The 27,738-nt window shown below is 43.2% G+C and overlaps 1 protein-coding gene and 1 long non-coding RNA gene across 2 annotated transcripts in view; one reads left to right on the plus strand and one right to left on the minus strand.

Moving 5' to 3' along the window:
* Positions 1-4,564, minus strand: part of LOC142495286 (dynein axonemal heavy chain 3-like) — a 1,152,169-nt gene extending 1,147,605 nt beyond the window's left edge. Inside the window, exon 1 of the mRNA XM_075600542.1 lies at positions 4,250-4,564. Coding sequence (XP_075456657.1) covers positions 4,250-4,363 — 114 coding nt within the window. The 5' untranslated portion in view covers positions 4,364-4,564. The remainder of the gene's footprint in view (positions 1-4,249) is intronic.
* Positions 1-26,910, plus strand: LOC142495287 (uncharacterized). The gene is made up of 3 exons (XR_012801709.1): positions 1-197; positions 2,743-2,893; positions 25,940-26,910. It is a non-coding gene; the product is annotated as an uncharacterized LOC142495287 (long non-coding RNA).
* Positions 26,911-27,738: the final 828 nt, after the last annotated feature.

Consider the following 27,738-nt stretch of genomic DNA (forward strand, 5'->3'; position numbering starts at 1 on the left):
CTGGGCTGGATGCAGTCCTCTGCACAGGATGTTTGTTATCCCTAACAAAAAGAGGGCTACAGCTGTCAGCATAAAACTATGTGGCTTTTCAGAAGCCAAGCCATCAGGAAGACTGCTACTCTCTGACTGGGACCACCCAAGGGGGGAGATCAAGCACAACAGTCCCACTCTTTCCTGATTAAGAAGTTAGTCGCAAGGTAAATTTGTTTACTGATACAAAGGAGAAGCTTTTAAAGCAACTGTTGAGAATTCCCTGCATTAGCTAAAAGGATTTCATTTGCTTCAGAAATGAATATGGATATTTTCTTTTGCTTGCCCTGTGAATTAAATATCATTTACCTGCCGCACACAAGTCTGTTTCTGAGGCAACAAAAGCGAAGACTCATTTTACTTCCTCTGCAGTGCTAAACTCGCCTGTAAACCCTGAGCAGATTTAGAGTCATTAACATAAAACACTGACTTCTATTTGTTTTCATCCTCATCTACAGGAGGCAAAATCATCTAAAATTGCATACAGTATCACTTGATGGCTTGACTAGTACCTAACAACGTAAGCGACATAGCTTTGCCCATTCCTTGACAGATGTGCCCTATCAGGAAAAGTCAGGAGTGCACAATCTCTTAGGCTGAGCATTATTTTAAGTGTCTTTGGGAGAATTAACATTTCTACTGAACATTCACGTATTTAATTGCATTAGACTACAGTGCCCCCCCTTGTTTTGTGCTGCAGTAACATATCGCAGTACATAAAAGGTAAATCGGGGAATTTACGTCGTAACAAAATCATTGTTTTACCATCAACTCAGAAAAAATTGCTAAAGTTATGTTATTGATGTAAAGTCATTATAATTAACTAGTAAAGAATAACAAACAAAATATATATCACTACCGTATACCTGCTATGATGTGGCTGAATCCATGGTGTTATTTTGTAACTATACATTATGCGGAGTGATTGCTGTAACTAGAGATGGGGGAATCTTTTTGCCGGATTTGGATCTGCAGCGGATCGTCTGGTTCTTCAGGTCCGTGGATTTCTGCGGATCAATCTGAAAAAGGACGATTCGCGGCTTGCAGATTTTTAAATTATTATTACCAATACCCTCCACGGATTCCGCCACCCGTGGGCGGATGTCGGATCCGTTGGCGGATTCTGATTGCTGAGTCGGCGGATTGGATTCTACAAATCCATTAATTATTGTATCCAATGGCAGATTTTCTTTGAATCCGCGTGGATAAAAAACAACCAAATTCATCCGCGGTAATTACACCGCAAAATGAATTTTGGGGGTAAACTATGAGAAAATCCGTGAAACAGATTTGGGCGGATTCACCCATCTCTAGCTGTAACCTTTCTTTCTGCACTTTGTGAATGATCATATTTATTACCAATAGTTTTCTTTATTTCAAAACATATACCTCAAAAGGTAGGCTAAATATTTTACACAAAACTGAGGTGTATAGATACAGTACTAAGGTAGAGATGCTCCAAACTGTTCAAGTTGCAAATACTTCATTTGTTTCTTCTGCAGAGGCATATTGACAATTTGTAAGAATCATATAACCCATTCCACGGGCACATCATAAAATGGAAGCATATGCTTTCATTAAAACAAAATCATGACTTTTGGAGTGCACAGAAAAAGAGTAAACATTTATTCCATTATTTCATTGCGTTATAACAAGCAGTGTCATACGCCTCAACCACTCTTCAGAATGTACAAAATATATATAAGGTAATAGAAAAACAAATATGCAGTAACAAGAATGCCAAAATAAATTAATGAGCCGTTTTACGCCTCATCCTCTGTGCTTTCCATTTTTATGTAACTTCGATAAACTTATGCCCCCTGATAACCAAAGTATGGTGTGTAGCTGTCATCTTTGACTCCTCCGATATACTTTACATCACACAATATGTCCCTCATTAAAATCTGGAGGATTCGAAAGAGCACTCCAATTAATTCCGTTGTAATCTTCCCCCGGGTGCTCAAGACCTCCACAAAAGTCGGTATTCAGATAAGTAAAGCAATAGTCTGCACTCCAGAGATCTTGATATAAACGTGAGAGTATAATGTAGGATCAATGTTTCGGTCCTTCCTTGGACCTTATCTTGACAAAAGGTCCAAGGATGGACTGAAATGTTGATGCTACATTAAACGCTCACGTTTATATCAAGCCCTCTGGAGTGCTGACTATTGCTTTACTTACTGTATCTCTTCAGATTCTATCACCTCCGTCTCCACAGTGTTACTAAAACCAACACCTCTTTCACCAGAGAAGCAGACTAAATTCTAATGATCCCAATAATAGTCTTGACTAGTGTAACCTGCATCTAAACCAGGGCACTTCAGCCACTTCTCTAAAGGGAGTGAAGTAGAAAAAGAACCCAAATACAGCACTCAGGTTCACGCTGTGTGTTAAGTGAATGATTTAAAACATAACTTTATTGTATCTCATATATAAAATAATGGGTGTTAAAAACTGACGACCTGAAGGAATAGTGACCTTCAATACTAGAACCATATAGGTTTAGGGTCTAGAGTGTAAATGTGTTCTGTAAAAGACAGAAAGCACATTTAACTAAAATCCTTAAGAGGATCTATCCAATCTATACTCACTGGCTCTAAGGAGAGTACTGAAACGCGTTAGAGTTGTTGCTGTCTCCCCCCGTTTTGCACCATGTTTCATTAAAGAAGTATTTTTAACCCCTTCATTGCTGGTGTTGACCCCATCCTTCAGCTGTGCTCCGCTGCTATCCTTGGATAATCATCACTATGCTTACTCACCCAGCGTGATGCACGCAAAAAATGGATCAAGGTTTCAAAGAAGAGTTTTGATTCTCCCCACTTATGGATTCAAGGGGAGTTGCTGACCAGTAACAGTGCCGCAGGTAAGAGAGTTCTTTCTAGTCTGGTGAGGTGCTTTTCTAGCATTACAAATGTACCCTCACTAAAGACAGATTACTCTATTATACCACTTCCTGCTTTATGATGCACTGGGTCCAATACTCTCAATCATTTATTTAGACCTTGTCCTAACCTGTTTATTTATATATTTTTGAGCAATAATTGCCATTGTACCCCATTTTGCTGTAGCACTGTTTATAGGGAACCTTTCCCTTACCTTCTACTATTTCAATAGAAGCTTTAAATAAATAGCCAGCTATGACTCCGCCCACATACTGTTTGAGCAAGTATAACTCAGATTTGTGTTTATTGTGTTGAGTTTGCTGAAATAAAAATACTTTCTTGAATTATTTGTCCTGTCTGGTGCCTTGGTCCCGGTGATAACAGAACACTAGGGCCAGGGACCTCCTCATCAATCTGCTCCTGGCATTAGCCAAACTGGCTATATATAAGTCCAGGAAGCAACATTTGGCTGGGGAGGTATCGCTTACCTGCAGGCCCTATTCCGGGTGCTGGTGCGCTCCCGTATCTGAGCAGAGTGGGCCTTAAGCAGGATGCTCTGCTCGGTATCCCCCCCATCTGGTTTCTTTTCAATTACACCTCCTCCTTTAGTGCAGTGCACAGGCTTCAGTTTTATTTGTACTCTGTCTTAAAACCTTTTCTTTTCTGGTTGGTCTGTGACCAACCAGATGTCGTATCGCCAGCCAATCAGTTATAAGGGTTTTAAAAATATATCTAGTCTTCCTTGACTTGAAAAGATGCACATTGGTTAAGGGTGCTCAAGTACTGCACCAATGTCAATAATAATAATGAGAATAAAACACAGCAGAAAGTGGGCGATATTGAATGCAATTGCTTGTAGATAATATCATAGAATGACAGTTGTTCCTTGAAAGTTGGGGGGGGGGGGGGCTAGTGATGACACACCACCCCACACTTAATTAGGAGTGTTTTATCATGAAATAAGCAAACAAGTACTCACAGTGCTTTTTTTTACCTCCTTCAGCATGCTTCTCCAATAAATATTTTTCTAGCATCCAATAAATCCAATAAATATTTTTCTAGGAGTCCACCCTGACTCCTTTTTGGCTGTGCACTGCTCCTTTGTTTTTTTACTACTTAGTCTTCCTTTACACGTACTGTACAACCTCGACAATTACGTCAAATTGGTCTACTTCACATCCGCATTCACCTAAATTAAAATACATGTAATACCCCTATCCCCCCCCCCCCCCCCCAGCTGCAAAAGATAGGGTGTACATGAATCAGTCTCTCTTTGCACTGCAGACAGGATTTCTACCTGCTTCATTGTACAGTAATGTAGCTCAGTCAGTTTTTACCTCTAGTCTCAGGGCTTCTCTGATGGATCCAGGCCAGGCTTGTAGTAAGGAGTAGAATAAATAGAACAGGGCGCCAGGAACTTTTAACAGGATGCTTGCAGTAGACAATAGCATACACAGAACTGGTTCTCAGCATTTCTCTCAGGCAGCCGTTCCCCCTTTGCCTGCAGTTCCTACCAGAACCCAACTTAACCCTGGACAGGAATGGAGTAAGCTCAGCCCCAGATCACTACTTAAATCTGAGCTATAGCCTGCTCCCTCCAGCAAGGGAACCTCTGTGGCCTGCACCTAGCACCTAGGACTCACTGAACAGTACAGCACAGAACACCCCTATCTAGGGTGGGCCCCCACCTTATATAACCATGGGGTGTAAACCTTTCCCCCTTCCAATCTCTGGGTAGAACATGCTGTTGCAAACCAGTCACCCCACTGATCACATGACCTGCTAGCTCTTTCCAGACAGGCAGGTGCCTGGAATTGCAACTTTCTAACTTGTTTCTGGGACTGCTCACAGCAGGGCCATGTGCAAGGGGTTTAACCCTAACACTGCCAGCATCTGCCATAGCCTACATGCTAAGAGGGGCCTACATACACTAAATAATAATATGTTTCATATATCAAAAGCAGATTATTATTGCAAAGATAACACAATCTTGTAAATCTGCCAGGTAACTCCAGTGCTTTTATTTACTAATTGTGCATCTCTTATAAAGAATATTTAATCATCCGTGACGCATAGGAATACTGACATGCAAACACTTTTTAAATTAAACCTAATAGATGTTTCTCACATAAAGATTTCAAATATAATGAATTAGTGGGAACAATTTGTTGGGGTTAAATGTCAAGATTAATTAAAATAAATTTCTCTACCCATATGTTATTTTAACACTGCCATATGGTAGGTAAATTATTTTTCATGTTCAAAATTAAAATCTAGCACTTACTACCGTATTACTGTTTAAATTAATTTTCTTTTTTGCCCTTGAAGAATCAAATCACTGAGATTCCTAGCAATTTAGAACAAAATGCCTTCAGAGAAAGCTTGTCATACAGACCTCTTCCCTACATCTGGCCACACTGCACGACTTTCTGCAGGGTTAGAAGCATTAAGGTTTTACAAGCAGTGATGCACAAGATTTTCTTGAGCTGTAATTAACCTGTCCACTATGCTGCCTCTCAAGCTTTTCTCACTCGTGAACAAGGCTCCACAAAACCACAAAATATGAACCAAATGCAGAATATTTAAAAAAAAAAAAAAAAAAGAAGAAGCTAGATAAGGTTCAGAATGTAAAATTGCAGCCAAATACCACCTGTAGGCAACATTCTACAGTATGCTGTACAGGAGAACAACAAAGGGAGATGTTCTGATCCTCTTGAACAAAACACACAAAGCAAATCAGCACAGCTGCAAAAACCAGATAAACTAGAGGGGCATTTCCCAATCTGACATCAACAAGGCTGTAACTTCAGGAAAGGCCCCAAATAGAACAAAGCCACCAGGATACAAGGGAAATGTAGGGGGGTTGTATCCAAGGCCAGTGTACGGTATATAGGCATGCAAATATCTCCAATAGAAATGTTCACAAACCTGATATGTGAATATAACCTTACATTTGCCATTTCACAACATTTTGCATTGGTAGATTGAACTCTACCAATGTGACTTTGGCTCATTGGACAGTGTCCATGGTCCACCGTAATAACATTGATAATGTGTACATCAACCTTTAGTGACTCTTGTTATCCCCCCTCTTGCCAACAGTGCTATAACCTAATGAAGTAGCTACGTCAAGAGAGTGATTACTTTCCCCCGGGTTTTCATAACAGTATATGCCTCTTTGCACTCGCCAATCACCATGTCTGATTCACAGGGCATGGTGCAATATAGAAGAACGCCACAAATACATATAAGCATCTGTTAATATGCCAAAAATATGCCCCAATCTGTCATTGATATCATGCCCGGAAACATTACATTTAAGTCAAGTATTCTCTAAGCCAGGGGTGCTCAACTCCAGTCCTCAATCCCCCCAACAGGTCAGTTTTTATGGATATCCCAGCTTCAGCACAGGTGGCTCAATCCGTCCCTGCTTCAATACATGTGGCTGAGAGGCTCAGGCTTCGACCGAGCCTCCGGTTGCACTACCTGTGCTGATGCTGGGATATCCTTAAAAACTGACCTGTTGAGGGGGCTTGAGGACTGGAGTTGAGCACCCTGTCTCCAAGACACAGTAGCAGTTTGATATTAATATGAATTGTATTAGCCCACACTAACACCCCTACTGCTGTTTATTCACTGAGGCACTACGATTGCTATATTCTGAAAATGAGAGAGTAGTCACTATGATTCATTAATATCAAACACCACGGGGAGGTTATTTTCCAATTAGTTTTGGGTAAATACGAGACTTTAAATATATTTCGTATTCAGCGTCTATCAAAAAAGAATCACTACTTTTTCCTGGGTAATCACTGAAGCATGAACTATATAATGTATGCTATTTAAGACTATGCATGGAGTTAAACTCTTAAAGCAAACATGCAGCCTATTCAGATATATATCACACAAAAAGGTACATTTTCCCTGATCCCATATAGAAAGAATGCTCATATATACTGTATTTATTTATAAAAGTATATACATATTTCAGAAGTTTTTTTCATTTGAAATGTATCTACATTTTATGGTTTCTTCTCCCCCTATTTTACTTTTAATATGCTAGCTTTTGTACATATTCCAATATATGAGTAAGCATACAGCCAGCATTATATAGATAGTATATCCCCAACGGTACTTTTGATGCATTGATACAGCAAACAATACCAAAGGACCATATGGAGACCTAAACGGCAAATTTGACTTTTTTGGTGAAACTCTTCAAACACATTTTTTGGAGGACTAACATTTGTCCTCAAGATCTTGTCACAGTGACTTGGACTGTCACCTAATGTGGAAATTTCAGACTGTTCAGTTATTAGCATCTAAAAGCTGGAGTCAATTTATAGGGAAAAGTTAAGATATGATTAGTAATAAATAAAATAAGGGGATGGACAATCTAATTTATAAGGAGAGGCTAGCTAAAATAGATTTATTTACATTAGAAAAGAAGCGACTAAGAGGGGATATGATACCTACCGTATATTCCGGCGTATAAGACGACTTTTTAACCCTGGAAAATGTTCTCAAAAGTCGGGGGTCGTCTTATACGCCGGCAAAGTGCAGAGCAGAGCAGTGGCAGGGAGAAGCTCCGTGCTGCTGTGTTTCCCTGTGCTCGCAGAGGGGGCGGGGCATCCCTCTGCACATAGACACAAGCCCTCCTCTTCCTGGCTTTACTCCTTCAGTGCTCAGAAGCGTGGGGGGCCGAGCCAAGCAGTACAGAGGTGTGTGTGTGTGTGTGTGTGTGTATATAATGATGTGTGTGTGTGTGTGTGTGTATAATGATGTGTGTGTGTGTATAATGATGTGTGTGTGTGTATGTATGTATGTATGTATGTATGTCTTTATTTGTATAGCGCCATAAAATGTACATAGCGCTTCACAGTAGTAATACATGTCATATAAATAACAAATATAAATAACAGATCATGGGAATAAGTGCTTCAGACATACTGTAAAAGTAACATTAAGGAAGGAGTCCCTGCTCCGAGGAGCTTACAATCTAATTGGTAGGTAGGGAGAACGTACAGAGACAGTAGGAGGGAATACTAGTAAGTGCGTCTGCATGGGGCCAAGCTTTGTGTCATGTGTCCATGATTATCCAGTGCTACTCATATGCTTCTTTAAGCAGATGTGTCTTAAGGTGGGTCTTAAAGGTGGATAGCGAGGGGGCTAGTCGGGTATTGAGGGGAAGGGCATTCCAGAGGTGTGGGGCAGAAAGTGAGAAAGGTTTAAGGCGGGAGAGAGCTTTAGATACAAAGGGGGTAGAAAGAAGACATCCTTGAGAAGAACGCAAGAGTCGTGATGGTGCATAGCGAGAAATTAGGGCTGAGATGTAATGAGGGGCAGAAGAATGTAAAGCTTTAAAAGTGAGCAGTAGAATTGAGTGTGAGATACGCGATTTAATCGGAAGCCAGGAGAGGATTTCAGCAGGGGAGACGCTGAGACAGATTTAGGAAAGAGTAGAGTGATTCTGGCAGCAGTGTTTAGGATAGATTGTAGGGGAGACAGGTGAGATGTAGGAAGGCCGGACAGCAGGAGGTTGCAGTAATCGAGACGTGAGAGAATGAGGGCCTGAGTCAGAGTTTTGGCAGATGAGTAACAGAGGAAAGGGCGTATCTTTGTGATATTGCGGAGGAAAAAGCGACAAGTTTTAGAAACGTTTTGAATATGAGAGGAGAATGAGAGAGAGGAATCAAGTGTGACCCCTAGGCAGCGTGCTTGGGCTACTGGGTGAATGATCGTATTTCCAATAGCAATGTGGAAGGATGTAGTAGGGCCAGGTTTGGGAGGTAGTATAAGGAGCTCTGTTTTTGCCATGTTAAGTTTCAGTCGGCGGATGGCCATCCAGGATGATATTCCAGAGAGGCATTCAGAAACTTTGGTCTGTATAGCAGGTGTAAGGTCAGGGGTTGAAAGGTGTCGTGTCGTGTCGTCAGCATAGAGGTGATATTTAAACCCAAAAGATGTGATTAGGTCACCTAGAGAGAGTGTGTAGAGAGAAAAGAGAAGGGGTCCCAGGACAGAGCCCTGGGGTACCCCCACAGAGAGATCAATAGAGGAGGAGGAGGTGTTAGCAAAAGAGACACTGAAGGTACGATGGGAGAGGTAAGAGGAGATCCAGGATAAAGCTTTGTTCCGAATACCAAGAGTATGGAGAATGTGAAGGAGAAGAGGGTGGTCCACGATGTCGAATGCTGCAGAGAGGTCGAGTAATATGAGCAGAGTGTAATGACCTCTGTCTTTGGCAGCATGGAGGTCGTCAGTTATTTTAGTGAGGGCTGTTTCAGTAGAGTGAGCAGTGCGGAAGCCAGATTGTAGAGGGTCTAGTACAGAATAGGTGTTGAGAAAGTGTAGCAATCGAGAGAATACAAGACGTTCAAGGAGTTTGGAGGCAAAAGGCAGGAGGGAGACAGGTCGATAGTTAGAAGGACAGGTAGGGTCAAGCTTGCTGTTTTTGAGTAATGGTATAACGGTTGCATGCTTGAAGGATGAAGGAAAGGTACCAGAGTAGAGGGAAGAGTTAAAGATCTGTGTGAGCATAGGGATTATAGAAGGAGCAAGAGGTTTTAGGAGATGGGAGGGAATGGGATCAAGAGGGCAAGTGGTAGAGGGAGAAGAGGAGATCAGCAGTGATACATCCTCCTCCGAGATAGCAGAAAAAGAGTCAAGAAAGACAGGAGGAGAGTTGGGAAGCATTGTGGGATGGGAGGAGGCAACAGATGGGATGTTCTGCCGTATGGACTCCACCTTTTTCTTAAAAAAGTCAGCAAAGTCCTGAGGTGAGATGGAGGAAGAAGAGGAGGCAGCTGAGGGTGGTCTGAGTAGAGAGTCAAAGACAGAAAAGAGACGGCGTGGGTTAGACTTGTGTGTGTTGATTAGTGATGAAAAGTAGGTTTGTTTAGCCTGAAAGAGGGCAGAGTTGAAACAGGATAGCATAAATTTGTAGTGAATGAAGTCTGCGAGCGTATGAGATTTCCTCCAGAGGCGTTCAGAGGAACGAGTGGAGGAACGCAGCATGCGTGTGTGGGAGTTTAGCCAGGGTCTGGGGTTAGAAGGGCGAGGATGGCAGAGAGAAATTGGGGCATGAAGATCAAGAGAGGAAGATAAGGCAGAGTTGTAGTTCCTGACCAGGTTGTCAGGGTCTGAAGCAGAACTGAGAGAGGAGAGGGAGGAGCGTAAAGTGGAATCAAGAGCTGGTAGGTTAATAGAGCGCAGGTTTCTGCAAAAACGAGGGCGAGATGGAGATGGAGATGGAGAGAAGCGAGAGAGAGAAAATGAGATGAGGTGATGGTCGGAGAGAGGAAAAGGGGAAATGGAGAAGTCGGAGAGAGAGAAGTTTTTAGTGAAAACCAGGTCTAAGTAGTGGCCATCCTTTTGGGTGCTGGCTGCAGTCCACTGTTGTAGGCCAAAAGAAGAGGTTAGAGAAAGAAAGCGGGAAGCCCAAGGGAGAGAGGGGTCATCAATGTGGCAGTTGAAGTCCCCAAGGAGAAGAACAGGGGAGTCTGAGGAGAGGAAGAAAGAGAGCCAGGATTCAAAGTGAGAGAGAAAGGCAGAAGGGGGATGAGTAGAGGTAGGAGGGCGATAGATGACCGCCACATGAACCGGGAGAGGAGAGAAGATCTGGACTGTGTGAGCCTCGAAGGAAGGAAAAGCAAGAGAGGGGGGAATAGAAACTGTTCTGTAACGGCAGAGAGAGGAGAGCAGGAGCCCCACGCCTCCACCCCTGCCACCAGGGCGTGGAGTGTGGGAGAAGGAAAGGCCACCATAGGAGAGGGCAGCTTCCAGAGCAGAGTCAGACTGAGTGAGCCAGGTCTCAGTTATAGCAAAGAGAAGCAGGGAGTGAGAGAGAAAGAAGTCATGCACAGAGAGGAACTTGTTAGAGAGGGAGCGAGCATTCCAAAGGGCACAGGAGAAAGGGAGAGAGGAGGGAGGGTGGCAGGGGATGGGTATGAGGTTGGAGGGGTTTACACCAGAAGGAGTAGAAGTTGCATGTGGAAGGCGAGGACGAGAGCAAGTAGAAATAAGGCAGGGACCAGGATTGGGAGAGATATCCCCAGAAGCAAGGAGGAGACGCATGGACAGAAAGAGAATGTGTGAGGATGATTTGTAGGGGTGTGTTTTAGTGCAGGCGGCATAACTGTGTGGTGACAGAGGGCGCAGGTAAGAGAGGAGTTCATGTGAACTGAGAAGTGGTGAAGTAAGGAGAGATGGTGAAATATGAATAGTTAGAGACATGATGAGGCTGGTGGAAGGAAGAGCATAATTTGAAAATAAGTGAGGTTAAAGTAAATATAAAAAGTAAAGGTGGCATCACAGCAATAGTAATGTGTTGAGATGTGCAGTGTGGGATGATAACCTCCTTTCCAGCGTAGTTCAAATGCAGGAATCAGAAGCAGTAGATTGTGTCCACTTAATCCACTTCTTTTTAAACTTCCATACTACTTGAAAGATTTCTACTTAAAAGCATTTCTGCTTAAGAGCAAAGGCTGCAAGCAGCAATGGCTGTTGTAAGTTTACTTATATACATTTAGAAAGTCACCTGGTTGGTACAACAAACTTAATTAGCACATGTGAGGGTAGTTAAACCAAATTGTTTTTCAAAGGTGGGTGTTGTCTTGCACAAGTGTGAAAGATGAATTAAATTAAGGCAATAGGGGGATGATTTCCACACAGACAATTTGAGATGTTTTTACCTAAATTGAACTAAAATTAGCTAAATAGACAGCAGGGTATGAGGATTGCAGGACACACAGACAATTTGAGATGTTTTTACCTAAATTGAACTAAAATTAGCTAAATAGACAGCAGGGTATGAGGATTGCAGGACACACATCTGTGTATAATGATGTGTGTGTGTGTGTGTGTGTGTGTGTGTGTGTATAATGATGTGTGTGTGTGTGTGTATAATGATGTGTGTGTGTGTGTATAATGATGTGTGTGTGTGTGTGTGTGTGTGTGTGTGTGTGTGTGTGTGTGTGTGTGTGTGTGTGTGTGTGTGTGTGTGTGTGTGTGTGTATATAAGGATGTGTGTGTGTGTGTGTGTGTGTATAATGATGTGTGTGTGTGTGTGTGTGTGTGTGTGTGTGTGTGTGTGTGTGTGTGTGTGTATAATGATGTGTGTGTGTGTGTGTGTGTGTGTGTGTGTATAATTATGTGTGTGTGTGTATAATGATGTGTGTTTGTATAATGATGTGTGTGTATAATGTGTGTGTGTGTGTGTGTGTGTATAATGATGTGTGTGTGTGTGTGTGTGTGTGTGTGTATAATGGTGTGTGTGTATAATGATGTGTGTGTGTGTATATATAGTGATGTGTGTGTATATAGTGATGTGTGTGTGTGTATATATATATATATATATATATGTATAGTGGTGTGTGTGTGTGTGTATGTATAGTGATATATGTGTGTGTGTGTGTGTGTGTGTGTGTGTATATATATATATATAATATATATATGTGTGTGTATATATGTATAGTGGTGTGTGTGTGTATATATATGTGTGTGTGTGTGTGTATATATATATATATATATATATATATATATATATATATATATATATGTGTGTGTGTATATGTGTATATATATGTATAGTGATGTGTGTGTGTGTGTATGTGTATATATATGTATAGTGATATGTGTATGTTTTGTGAATGAATGTGTGGTGTGATTGTGTTTGTGTGGGGGTCGCGAGGGGAAAGGAAGGGGGAGGGGAAGATGCGGCTAGGCGAACGTGGCCGTGCGCCAGCCCATAATGATGCGCGGAGCAAGACGGGCAAAAGTTAGAATAGGATGTGCCGGCACAGTATATATAAATGAAATCTGATGTTTTTTTAATTTTTATTTGGTTGGTGTGTGCGTTGGAAGAGGGGTAGCCTTATACGGCGAGTATATCCCAAACACTATATTTTAACTGGAAAAGTTGGGGGATCGTCTTATACGCCAGAATATACGGTATATACAAATATATTCTGGGACAATACAAGGAGCTTTCAAAAGAACTATTCATCCCAAGGGGAGTACAAAGGGCACGGTCATCCCTTAAGGTTGGAGGAAAGGAGATTTCACAGCAGAAAAGGAAAGGGTTCTTTACTGTAAGGGCAGTTAGAATGTGGAATTCATTACCCATGGAGACTGTGATGGCAGATACAATAGATTTGCTCAAAAAAAGGTGGACATCTTTTTTAGAAAGGAAAGGTATACAGGGATATACCAAATAAGCCAACATGGGAAGGGTGTTGATCTAGGGAGAAATCTGATTGCCAATATTTGGAGTCAGGAAGGAATTTATTTTTCCCTTATGAGCTATCATTAGATGATTGTCACCAGGGTTTTTTGTTTACCCTCCTCTGGATCAATATACTGTAAGTACGGATATAGGATAAAGTATCTGTCGGGGCATAGAGAAGAAGTCCACGATTCCCAGTTGATTGCAGAGGAGGCCCAGGTGAGTTATTTCTGCTTTGCTTTACTTTATTTAACTTTATTTATTAACAGGCTTTGTAACAATACAGTAAGATACATTTTCACATACTCACAAATAACAGAGTAATGCAAAATAGCCACATACAAATATAACATGCATATTATGTGTACATATCATGTGTATATATTATTGTGTACATACATCAGGTAAACTAAAAAAAAAAATCTCTAGGCATTTCAATGTATTATAAAACATACAGAACACCTACAAGCTCATATTGAACCCCCAAAATAACCACAACATATACAGTGGCGGCAATGTGCGGGCAGACGGCGGCTTGTTTTGATTTTTCCCTGGCGTGTGCCGCGCGTCACTGTGGCGCCGGTCACACGTGCCAGGGTTCCCCGGCATCCCCGAAGGCTGCAGAGGAAGCAGGGGTAAGGGGAAGCTGCGCAAAGCTGCACGAAGCAGAGGAGCAGCCAGGGGGAGCAGCCAGGGGGTCGGAAGGGGAGGGGAACAGCATCCTAATTTTGCACGCGGGGAGGGGAAGATGCGGCTGGCGCGCGGCCAAGTTTGGCGCAAGCCGGGCGCCAGCCGAAAAAAGTCAATTACGGGCAAATGTTGGACTCACGCTGGCCGCAGCAGTATATAAGCATATATGTTTCACAGAGGAGTGCTACTGAGCATGGCAATATATATATTTAAAACCAAAGACATAACATAGAACACAGACAAAGCTCAGTGCACATCCAGTAAAACTTATACACGGTACATTGCCTAAATATACATGTATAGATAACTAATAAATAAAATGGTCTTTTAGTTTAACATTTTGGCCAAATTGTTGTAAGCCCCATAGCCAACTGCATGGCAGACCACGTTTCAAGGGTATCTAACACTAATATAGATTCTTAATAACCTGTGCATTGCCAGGAAGAATGATTTATAATAAATCTGTCAAAATTAGTTGCAAAGTTCTAAGTCTGATTGAAGCTTTTATTAACCTGTTGTGAGGATTCAGAGATCGCGGCATCCGCGCCCTGGTCCCCCTTCTCCTGCGGTTACTCCCGCTACCGTGGCGCGCGCCTCTCGCTGGCGTCACTCACCTTTGGCGGTCCTGGGGATTCCCCGCCGTGCTCTGCGTCCTCGGATGCCCGCGGGGTCTGCAGTCCCGCATGCGGCCGCCGTGTTCCCCAGCCGCGCGCCTGAACAGCGCGCGCCGGGTGAGGTTAATTTATTCACTGCTCTTGCAGTGAAGACCCGCCCCCAGCACACTAAGAGGACCTCCTACCAAGACAAGAGTCCTCACCTGCCTGCCAATCAAGGGGACCTATCCAGGATAGCTCCACGCAGTCCTCCAGGCCTGCCCCCACCTCTGATTGGCCAGTCACACTTTATAATGCCAGTTCTTCCTCTTACTCATTGCTCGACATAGTTTTCACTTGGATTACTACTCTGGCGTTTTCTCTCTTATTCTCTCAGGTTACGACTTGGCTTGGCGGATGTCTCTCTCTGGCTCTAGACCCCTGCTTGGACAAACGACCTTCCGGAATTCTCCAATCCCAGACTTTGGCTAACGGCAATGATAACGGCATTTCTACACCGGTACCGGCAAGTATTGCTAGCTACATACACCTGGCCTGGCAACGCCAAAATCACCACACTCCGGACACGCTCCCTTTGCTGCGGGTGCGTGCTTCTATACGTTCCTCACCTCAGTGAAAGGAACGGGTCTGGTCTGCGGGCAGCACCGGCGTAACATTATGTCGAGCCCACAAGACGCAGACCAGACTGTGGACTCTATGATGACGGCCATGTACCAACAAATACAGGCCTTAACGGATCAAGTGGCTCTCCTCTCCCAACAGGTATCGGACCGCCCTTTACAGGCTCCGCCTGCGGCGCAGCCTGACTTATCTTCCACTTCATTTTCAGTTCCGAAGATTCCGGCTCCAAGGCCCTACGCAGGGGATCCACACACCTGTCGTGGCTTTCTCAACCAGTGCGAGATCCAGTTCGAGATGGCTCCCCAGTTGTATGCTACTGGCCGGAAAAAGGTAGCCTACGTATATAGTCTCCTCACAGGTAATGCACTGGCATGGGCCTCTCCGATCTGGGAACTACGCCCTGATATTACCCGCGATTACGCGGCCTTCAGACGGGACTTTCGACAGGTTTTTGATATCCCCGCACGTCAAGAGACTGCTTCTGATACCCTGCTAGAGCTTACACAGGGACGTCGGCCTGTGGGTCAATACGCCTTGGAATTCAGAACTGTAGCAGCTGAGACTCATTGGGGTCAGGAGGCTTTAGTCGCCGTTTTCTGGAAAGGTCTATCGGAGTCTCTGAAGGAAGAACTTGCTTCCCACACCAGGCCAGAGTTACTGGAGGATCTCATCACCCTGGCTACTCATATGGATCAGCGCCTTCAGGTACGCCGCGCTCAGCGTCAGCTTCCCCGGGCTACGCCTTTCCGTGCTTCCTTTTCCAGGTTCTCTACTAACCAGAGACCCGTCGTATCCCCGTTACCGGCGCTGGGGGCTCCAGAGCCGATGCAACTTGGAGTTCAGCAACCTCGGGTACCGTCACGACAACTTCGCTCTACTGGGAATCATTGCGGAGCTTCTGAGCAGCGTACCCGTAACCATCCTCCATCTCCGGGAAACGACTAAGCCCAGTGAGTACGAAGGGGCGCTCTCTGGGTACTGAATCTCCTTGTCCCCCTCCCAGAAGGGAACTTCCCAAAAGATTGACTATTCCCGTCTCCCTTTCAGGACCGACTTTCCGCACCTCCACTGCTGCATTTATCGATTCCGGCGCAGGAGGGAATTTCATAGATCAAACCTTTTCTGAGCAAAATCAAATTCCGCTTTCCAGGAAGGACTCTCCCGTTGCCTTGGTTGGGATTGATAATCGACCTCTCACCCCGGCTTATATCTCCTTAGAGACCGGACCTATCACCCTTTCTACTCATTCTCACAAAGAGACTCTGGGTTTTGATGTTATTCATGCCCCAGGAACACCTATCACGCTTGGCTTGCCCTGGTTACAGAAGCATAATCCACTCATCGATTGGGTTTCTCCTAACCCTATTAACTGGAGGTCAAGGTCAGAGAAACCTTTTTCCTCTATCAAGCAACCATCCTTTCTATTAGCCAACACATCAAGTTCTCGGAGGGAGTTACCTTCTCCATACGCCGAATTCTTGGACGTTTTCAGCAAGGCTCAGTCTGAACTTCTACCTCCTCATCGTTCCTACGATTGTCCGATTGATCTGGTACCTGGTTATACCTTGCCTAAAGCCAAATCTTATCCTCTCTCGTTGCCCGAGACCAAAGCTATGGACGAATATATTCGTGAGAATCTTAAGCGGGGCTTCATACGTCATTCCAATTCTCCTGCGGGGGCTGGATTCTTCTTTGTCAAAAAGAAAGATGGTACTCTCAGACCATGTATTGATTACCGGGGTCTGAACCATATCACGGTGAAGAATCGTTATCCACTCCCACTCATCTCCGAACTCTTTGATAGACTTCAGGGGGCCAATCTCTTTACTAAACTGGATCTCCGTGGGGCATACAACCTCATCCGCATCCGGGAGGGCGATGAATGGAAGACTGCCTTCAACACCCGTAGCGGACACTACGAATATCTAGTGATGCCCTTCGGGTTATGCAACGCACCGGCAGTTTTTCAGGACTTCATCAATGACATCTTTCGAGACGTTCTTAATATATTTGTCATTGTATACCTGGATGACATCCTTATTTTTTCTCAAAACTTACAGGATCATATCATCCATACGAAGTTTGTGCTTTCACGCCTCCGCGAGAACCGGTTGTTTGCTAAAATGGAGAAATGCATTTTTCATCAGTCTACCACTTCTTTTCTCGGATACATCATCTCCAACAAAGGTTTGGCCATGGACCCAGAGAAGCTTAAGGCCGTCGTGGATTGGCCACAACCCAATTCCCTCAAATCTGTTCAACGGTTTTTGGGTTTTTCTAATTATTACCGGAAGTTTATCCGCAACTTTTCTACCATTGTCGCTCCTATCACGGCACTGACCAAAAAAGGTGCAGACCCTTCATCTTGGTCTCCAGAAGCTGTCACGGCATTCGAGACACTGAAACAAACTTTTGTCTCTGCTCCCATCCTTCGACACCCTAACACGAATTTCCCCTTCACCTTAGAGGTTGACGGTTCGGACTGTGGGGCTGGGGCGGTTCTGTCGCAGAAATTTTCTTCCCAGGATAAACTTCATCCTTGCGGGTTTTTCTCCAAAAGATTTTCATCGGCAGAGAGGAATTATGACGTGGGCAATAGGGAACTTTTGGCCGTCAAGATGGCTCTTCAAGAATGGAGACATCTTCTGGAGGGGTCAAAAGAGCCATTCACCATTCTTACGGACCATAAGAACTTATTGTACATTGAGAATGCTCGTCGCTTAGGTCCTCGCCAAGCTCGCTGGTCGTTATTTTTCTCTAGATTCAATTTTGTTCTCTCATACATTCCCGGCACTAAGAACGTCAAGGCAGATGCTCTCTCCCGGCAATACTCTTCTGAAGAGAGATCAGAGAAAACCACTGAGTCCATCCTCCCTAAACAAAGAATCTTAGCAGCTGTGGCATTCAAGAATCTTGAGAGGATCATCAAGTCTCAAGAGAACCTCCCGTCCGGTCTTGTGGTTCCTAAAGACTCTTTGTATGTGGAACCCAAATTTATCCCTGAAATACTGGAATGGGAACACGCCGTCCGTTCGGCAGGGCATCCTGGATTCAAGAAAACCTTGGACCTCATCCGTCGTACCTTTTGGTGGCCCAATATGGTTAAAACCATTCTGGAATTTACACGGTCCTGTCCGGTATGTGCGCGTAACAAGATTCCTCGTCAGAAACCTCAGGGTCTTCTCTTACCTTTACCTATTCCAGAGCGTCCCTGGTCCCACATTTCAATGGATTTTATTGTGGAGTTGCCTAGGTCGAATGGCATGAATACCATTCTTGTGGTAGTGGATCGGTTTTCCAAGATGGCACACTTTATCCCTCTCAAAGGATTACCCTCCTCACCCGCCCTTGCGGATATTTTTGCCAAAGAGATTTTCCGGATCCATGGGATTCCCACATCCATCGTGTCCGATCGGGGTTCCCAGTTCGTCTCCAAGTTCTGGAGAAATTTCACCAAGTATCTCGTCTTCCTTTTCTTCTGGATATCACCCTCAATCCAACGGACAGACCGAGAGGGTCAATCAATCCCTCGAGAAATACTTAAGGTGCTTCGTCTCTAATTCTCAGGATAACTGGGCAGAATTACTTACCTGGGCTGAGTACGCATTCAATTCTTCCAGGAATGAGTCCACTCACGAGACCCCCTTCTTTATCAACTACGGATTCCATCCGGCTCGCCTACCTATTACTAAAGAATCCTCTGGGGTACCAGCCGTGGACGAACATATTGCTCTCCTACAAGACTCTTGGTCCAGAATACAATCTGCATTACAAAAGGCATCCTTGACATCTAAAAATCAGGCTGATCGTCACGGTCGTCCGGCACCCGAATACAAACCCAGGGACAAGGTTTGGTTATCATCCAAGAACATCCGTCTCAAAACGCCTTCCCTCAAATTGGCTCCTAGGTTCCTGGGTCCCTTTTCCATTTTGGAGCAGGTTAATCCGGTTTCTTTTCGACTCCAACTTCCTCAAAGCATGAGAATTCCGAATGTCTTTCACACCTCACTTCTCAAACCTTTTATCTCCAGTAGCCTCTTTCCGGATCACACTTCTAAACCAGATCCTGTGATGGTACAGGGTAACGAAGAGTATGAAATACAGGCTCTACTGGATTCCCGTCTTTCAAGAGGTAAAGTCCACTTCTTGGTCCACTGGAGAGGTTTTGGACCCGAAGAGAGGTCATGGGTACCCCTGAAAGATATTCATGCTCCAGGACTCCTCAAACGCTTTCGAAAGAAGTTTCCATCAAAACCATGGAGGGATCGTCCTGAGGCCGATCCTGAAGGGGGGGGTACTGTGAGGATTCAGGGATCGCGGCATCTGCGCCCTGGTCCCCCTTCTCCTGCGGTTACTCCCGCTACCGTGGCGCGCGCCTCTCGCTGGCGTCCCTCACCTTCGGCGGTCCTGGGGATTCCCCGCCGTGCTCTGCGTCCTCGGATGCCCGCGGGGTCTGCAGTCCCGCATTCGACCGCCGTGTTCCCCAGCCGCGCGCCTGAACAGCGCGCGCCGGGTGAGGTTAATTTATTCACTGCTCTTGCAGTGAAGACCCGCCCCCAGCACACTAAGAGGACCTCCTACCAAGACAAGAGTCCTCACCTGCCTGCCAATCAAGGGGACCTATCCAGGATAGCTCCACGCAGTCCTCCAGGCCTGCCCCCACCTCTGATTGGCCAGTCACACTTTATAATGCCAGTTCTTCCTCTTACTCATTGCTCGACATAGTTTTCACTTGGATTACTACTCTGGCGTTTTCTCTCTTATTCTCTCAGGTTACGACTTGGCTTGGCGGACGTCTCTCTCTGGCTCTAGACCCCTGCTTGGACAAACGACCTTCCGGAATTCTCCAATCCCAGACTTTGGCTAACGGCAACGACAACGGCATTTCTACACCGGTACCGGCAAGTATTGCTAGCTACATACACCTGGCCTGGCAACGCCAAAATCACCACACTCCGGACACGCTCCCTTTGCTGCGGGTGCGTGCTTCTATACGTTCCTCACCTCAGTGAAAGGAACGGGTCTGGTCTGCGAGCAGCACCGGCGTAACACCTGTACATTACCAGGAAAAGCACTCTGTAATAGATTTGTCACAATCACACTGTATGCAAACAAGTTCCCCTGAGAGTGGGAGATGCCATGGAGTGAGTTTTAACCATTTAAATGTGGGAGGGAGTGAGCTTCAATTAGGTAGGAGGTTGCCACCCTCCAATCAGCTAAGACTAGCTGAACAAGAATTATAAAACATACAGATCACCTACAAGCTCATATTGAACCCTCAAAATAACCACAACATATATATAAGCATATAAGTTTCACAGAGGAGTGCTACTGAGCATGGCAATATATATTTAAAACCAAAGACATAACATAGAACACAGACAAAGCTCAGTGCACATCCAGTAAAACTTATACACGGTACAGTGCCTAAATATACATGTATTGATAACTAATAAATAAAATGGTCTTTTAGTTTAACATCTTGGCCAAATTGTTGTAAGCCCCTGAGCCAACTGCACGCAACCTTCCCGATAGGCCTAACCACCCACCCTGGGGCAACTACCCCGTTCACCCAACCCCTCTACCCCCAACAAACCAGGTACTCTACTTTAACCCCTTCATCGACTTATCGGCTAGCCGCTACGGTAATGAAATTGTTTTAATTTTTACATTTTTTACCTTATATTTTTATTAAGATTTGTCAAATATAAATGGGAAAAGAAAAGAAAAAAAAAAGGGGGGGGGGAACAACCATTTTGTAACAAAATTCTTACAGTCATTAACGGTCACATTACATCGCGTACGACATTTTATAAACAACATATCATACTCTCCTCACTCCCAGAACCTCTTTTCTATTAAAATCATATCCTTATCCCACATCCCAGGGTTCCCAGACTCTATCAAACTTTCTTGTGGTATGGTTGAGAGATGAGGTGAGTCTCTCCATTAATTGGGCATCATTAACCCTTCTAATAACCTCTCTTCTGGAGGGTGGGAGTGTTTTCTTCCACGCTGCTGCTACAGCACTTCTAGCTGCCGTTAGAATATTCAAAATCAATTTAACTGTATAATGATTCACATCATCCATGGGCTTAGCCAGAATAATTAAAAATGGATCTAGCAGTATCTTGATCCCTGTCACATCTTCTATCAATTTCAGAACTGTCCTCCAATGTATCTGCATTACCGGACAAAACCCCCAAATATGCGCTAGATTCTCTATCTGTCCACATGCCCTCCAGCATCTATCAGTAGACCCCGGAAACATTTGCTTTAACCTTTTGGGGATGGAATACCAGCATAACAGAATTTTATAGATTTAATTTTTTAGAATTAAGAAGAATTATCATAAACCGTGAGGTAGGAAAATGGCAATACCGCTCGGTATAGCTGTGACCGTATCTCAGCCTTTTTCTAAGTTCTAACGTTGCGATCTTCCCACAGTCTGTGAGAGCTGCACTGAGAGAGCTGCATCTCTCTGCACATCTCGTACAGGCGATCACACTGTTTTTATTGAAATTTTAATAACACAGTATTGTACCAGGGGGTCTCCGGAGAAGAACCGCCTTAATTTCAGGTCCGGGGACCACTTGCTTCTCAAGTTACCGGCCCGTTATCTCCTGTGCATTTAAATCTTCCGTGCATTTAAATCTCCCAGTCACGTGACGCAGGAGATTTAAACAAAGCAGGGAGATACTGGCACCAAATTGACGGGGCCTGTAACTCGGGAATCAGGGGGTTCCCAAGACTGACATTAATGCGGTTCAGCTCCGGAGACCCCCTGCTTCAATACTGTGTTATTAAAATAAATAAAAACAGCTTAATTACCTTAGCGGCTAGACTTTCCTTGTGACATTGTCAAAGACGGGATGTAAGACAGCCAATAAGGTAGCATGCCGCCCTCCCTTTTTGATAATGTCACAGCACTCCAAGAAAGAAATGGCTGCCATGTTGTATTTTTTCTGAAGTACCGTCATCTTAAAGGGAGGGTAGCATATTACTGGCTGATTGGCTGGCTTCCCTTCCTTTTTGATGACGTCGCATCCTTAAAAAAAAAAAGGGAAACTTTCACATGGTACACCAGGGAATTGGGGGTGTACCATTTGACTCTCAAATGTGATATCACAGGACTTATATAAGGCTTGTCCCGTCTCATTTGAAGCCAAGAAGATGACGGCCCGTTTGGATTATACAGCAGAGAAGGCAGAAGAAAATAAAGCAGAAAGAAGGAAAGAAAAAAGAATTTCAATCAACATATGATCATGTACTTCTTTGCATTGGCTGTTGAGGTGCATTGCGTCGTGGGTCAGGAGATGGTGCCCGAGTAGGATGGGGGTGAAGACAGCAAAGGTAAGAAACACATTGATTGAATGTTATTTAATTGTGTATTTTTTGTAGGATGCCCATTGACTGCCAATGTGCTTATCAATGCCCCTTTCTGGATGCTGATACTTGGTGCGATTATTGTAATCATGCCTCATGGCTACTTCACTGTCAGTGCATGTTTCTACATCATGTCTATTATAAATTGTATAAAATAGATAGGAGGCTATAACGGGATACGGTCCTTGAACCGTGCCTCAGGGCTTTTTTTCTGCACATTTTGTGCTAGCCCTTTCATAGGATCCTTTTTGCAGTTTGTTTCCACCTACCAATCAGTTTGTAATTTATTTGTTTAGGTGACTATACTTCACCAGTCTGTGTTCGCATAGTGACTCTACGTCTCATTATACTTGTACCTTTCAAGACACAGTAGTCTCTTATTGGCTATTATTGACATATACTATATGCAGCTTATTATATTTCTAAGGATTCAGCACTGGTATTAGGTATTTTAGTACCTTACCAGTTATTTTAGTAAATAGTATCGCAATATTTATTGCTATACCTATTTCCTCAGGATTATATTCTTTCTATCGATAGCCAACTAGCTATTAGGTACTTAAGAGATTAGTGTCTCCCTAAGGTCTTTTTCCTAATAATTCATTTATTATCTGGAATCAGTAATTGGTGTGTTATAAGGGAGTGGTCTTGGATAGTTTTACCACATCCCTCTGTACAATATATTTTATATTACATTAACATAAATGGTTATTTTAAATCACTCATTATTCCTTACTTTTTAATTTGAGTGCATTCATTGGGGAATCTTTTTGTTTTGCCTGTAGTCTCCTTATTCCTATTTGCACCTTATTATTTATTTTACATCATACTTTCTGTTATTTACTACTTCATTGAGATTGAAGCTGATGCGGGAGCTTCCCCCTCTTTCACCCATTCCCCTTTTTGTATTGTATAGATAGCACAGCGACAATGAACAAAGATGAATACCCGGCGCTACAGTGATAGTGTTTAGTGAAGGAAAATGCCAAATGGCATTAAATAACACATGCAGCTGAACCCTGTTAGAGCAAAGTGTTTGGGGTCCAAAGAATGTAATCACGTTACATCCGGATCGCGTTACGCGTTAAAAAAAAACATTTCTACCAAACATTGCACCCCTCAGGGGGTTCTGTGGCCTCCTTAGGGGGAGAGCTGGGATAACTCTCCCAGCTGTCCCAGACCCGGCAGCACTGCAGCACCCCCACGCAGGACTGACCCGGCATCTGCATCAGCTGGCAGCTCTCTCCCTGCTTCTGCCTTCAGCTTCCGGATGACAGGGAGAGAGAGGAAAATCAGAGCCAGCTCCTTCAAAGATACAGTATTTGTGTGTCTGTGTAAATGTGTGTGTGTATGTACAGTATATCTGTGTATGTGTGTGTCTTACTATAAATATATATAATTACTATAGCGGTTACTAACCGCTAAGGTGATTAAGGGGTTAGTGGCCAGCAGTTTGTTTTTTATTGTAATGTTGCTGCCCACGGAGGACGAGGAGGACGGTGATGAGGACGAGGATGGCCTTCATCCTGCCAGGGGTAAGTATAACTTTAATTTACTTTATGCTGGCTGGATAATGTTTTATTTCTAATGGGCAAATGAGCTATTATACAGATCTGGATAATAGGGGTTTTGCCCATTACTGTACTGTATGTGTTAAGGTGGGGGGAGGGGGGATGTTGGGGATAGAGGTAGCGGATAGTAGGGTGCCTTTTCATTGCCATTGGGGTTATCTTTTCTGCCATTGAGGGCATATGGGTGTATTGATTAGTATTGTGTTTTAATGTTTATTGGGGGTAGAGGGGATGGGTTAAGGTGGTATTTGGCCCATGGTGGGTGTTTATGCCTACCGGGTAGGTAGAGGGATGGGTTAGCCCCTTCATTACCTTAGCGGTAGTAATTGCAACCCTCCCGACAGGCCTAAACACCCACCACAGGCCAAATACCACCTGCTAAGGTAATGAAGCTGCGTCTAAATGTATTTTTATTACATAAGATGGTAGCAGGGGGTCTACAGAGCTGGTATTAATGTGGGACAGCTCCGGAGACTCCCGGCTTCAATCCGATGCAGTAAAAATAAAATTTTCTTCATAGTCACACCACACATTCCATCCCGCCACCCTTGAGGTAGCGAGATGAGAACTGGGAGTTGCTTGCGAGTTGCAGCCGCGGTGTGAATATCGAAGGGACTTGAATAGCTAGATTTCTCAAAAAATGCGAGTTTGAGCACTTCTCGAACGAGTTTGCATAGGTAGCTATTCAGAAAGCTCGATAACATGACAAACTCGTTTTTTGTGCTCCCGCACTGTTTTCCCAATTGGGAAGGAGCACTTCTCGACCGAGTTTGTCATGTTATCGAAGCTTTCTGAATAGCTACCTATGCAAACTCGTTCGAGAAGTGCTCAAAATGCTCGATTACTTGTCGAAGCTACTAGAATGAGCCCCTCAGAGTTTTGTCTGACTCAAACTGGTTTTCCTCAAGGATTCACCTGTACTTTGCACTATCCATTCTCCCATCTATCATGATATTATTTTATTTTTGTTGTTTAATGCAATACTAAGGCAAACCGATTTAGACAATTTGTTGGGTTTGATTCCTCCATGTAAAACTACTGCCACTTTCACACTGCAGGGTTCTTTTTTGTCCCTTCTGCATTTCAGATGTCTCTTCTGTATGTTACTAGCAAATCAAAGCAATGCTACGCAAAAAACACATAGCTTAACTGAGGGACTAATAAGCAAAACAAAGAAAATGTACCTAGAATTAGACAGCTGTTACATTGGGAGCAGTGAAAGGAGAGTTTTGTTCAATTTGAAATGTGGGACAGCACCATTATGATGCAGCACCTGTTTCTATATGAGATTCCCACACATTTAGAATGTTCTACAGTATTAAGATTTTATATCCCAGTTGCTTGCAACATTTGTCGTTTGAGGGCATCATCTGCTCTAAAACAGAATTACAAAAAAAAAGCCATACGTTTGCTACAATATTTAGGTGTTTCCCCTCCGATGACTTATCACAAACAATATACCTTTTCTCTTGTGTTTTATTTTGTTCCAATACATTGACTGACATAAATGTAGTTGGCGCAATATTTGCTCTTGTATTAAAAACCCCGTTTTATTCCACATCAACAATTTAATTATGTTACTTTGTCGATTCAATTTAGATTCTGTTCCCCAGCCCCTCCAATAATTAAAATACCCTTTTCCCTAATGTTAGTGATACCTCAGTAGCTTTTATAATTTAGCTAGAAATTCAATATAGTCTGTGAAAGTCAATTAAACTCTCCCTGCTGCAAATTTTGTACAATACAGCTGCAAAATAACAACGCCAGGTTTATCAAACATACTCATGTTTGAAAGCAATTAGTTTGTTTGCTTCTGATTGCATTTGTATAACATACACAATATTGACGGTCATGTTACCCCTGAAACCAAAGTATATTTAAATATAAAAATGATAATGGTTACATTTTTCTCTACTTCAGAATTTATTACAATTGCGTCTCTGACATAAAAATACTGCCTTCTTCAAGCAGATGCCTACATTAAAATAGGAGGACAAGCAGCAATATATAGGACGGTGGATTGCAGAAATGTCAACTTCAAATGCCTCCACTCGGTGCGACTTGCCTGTTGTGGATCAAACTAAATACATTTATTGGAAAATGACTGACTTCTATCTACATGACACAACTGAAATGCCGCTCCTCAGTCCATCTCAGCGAGACTCACAGGAAATCAGCGAGTCATTGTACTGGACTGTGACATTGTGAGAATGGGAGAAAATGATAAAAGCATAGAACAATTTGGGCATGAGAGAATAAGACTATGAGAAAACCAGGACAGCAATATAATGTGTATGGGTGAATTGCATATCATGTGACCAAAATAAGACCATAAATATGAAGGGAAAAAAATCGATTTTTTTAAATATTATCACAGATATATCTAACAAATGCTATTCTTTCTTTCCTTATTTTCTGAAAGTTCACACTCCAATGAATTTAGACATGCCTAACATGTCTTCTCGTGCAGAAATGTCAAGTAAAGAATCTTTCTGAAAACAGTGGTCCTAATATTTTCCCATATATTTTATACCAACTCTACATAATACAAAAGACAAAAAAAAAAAAAAAACAATGCTACATCCAATATGATAAATTATATAGTTAAATACTTATCTGTCTTTCTTCTCATAAGTAAGGGTCATTTAGTCAAATAAAATAATCATTGTGGAGCTGAAGCTTGGGAAATAGGGAGGTAAAAGCGTTTAATTATACGGTCTGTGATGTCACCTCCAGCAGAAACACTCGTTCAATCTACAGTACAGTAGGCAAGACGACAAAAAGCAAGGGCCTCGTGGTAATTACTGATGAGAGGAGAAACCAAGGAGAGTTCTATAAATTGGAGAATCCAAAAATATTAACATTTACAAAATGTTCAACTTGCCAAAACTTTAGCAGACATCTTTTTAATGTATTTTGAGACTCTCGCCGAGCAATTAAACTCTGTCCTACACCATCTTTTGAACCGTATTTGTTGCTACAATTTTTTTTTTTATCCAAAGTCTCAACGTTAACTGATATCCGGCATGGATGGAAAAATCCTTACCCAAATTAACACAGACATGCAGCAAGGAATCAACAAAAATGAATCACTTGATAAAAAAAAATTGATGAGTTTAATATGTGCAATAGTGGTTGCTCCAGCAGAGATTGACCCTTTCTCCGACCTTATGAATGATAGAAACATGATAGAAACCTAACATTTGATGGCAGACACCCATTTGGCCCACTTAATCTGTCCATTTTCCTATCTGTAGTAGAACTCCAGACCCCATTACTGGATTAGCCCCTATCATCTATGTTGGGAGGATAGTCCATGCATCCACCATCCTTTCTGTGAAGAAGTACTGCATGTCCTTACATGTCCCCTTAGCCAGTCACCCTCCAGCTTCAGAGCACGACTTCTTGTACTAGCACTTCTCCTTATCCGAAATTGGCTTTCTTCTTGAAACACTAAGGAAGAGATTTCTCAGATGGTTTCCTGAAGAAATGAAAGATCATGTAGCCCAAATTAGTTGCAAGCTCCTTCAGACTGATCAACACTTATGAGTAAGGTGACCATATTTTTAAAGTGACAAAACAGAGCAAATTTGTGGATGTGTAATCGTCGAGCACAGTAGCATTATTACAGCATAGGAATCGAGTGGCCTTTGGAGCTTAACCGCCCTATTTTCACCATCTGGGGACCTCCACTTTCACAGATACTTACTGGCGTATTT

This window comes from Ascaphus truei, chromosome 5 (genome assembly GCF_040206685.1).
Source record: "Ascaphus truei isolate aAscTru1 chromosome 5, aAscTru1.hap1, whole genome shotgun sequence".
NCBI classification, from domain to species: domain Eukaryota; kingdom Metazoa; phylum Chordata; class Amphibia; order Anura; family Ascaphidae; genus Ascaphus; species Ascaphus truei.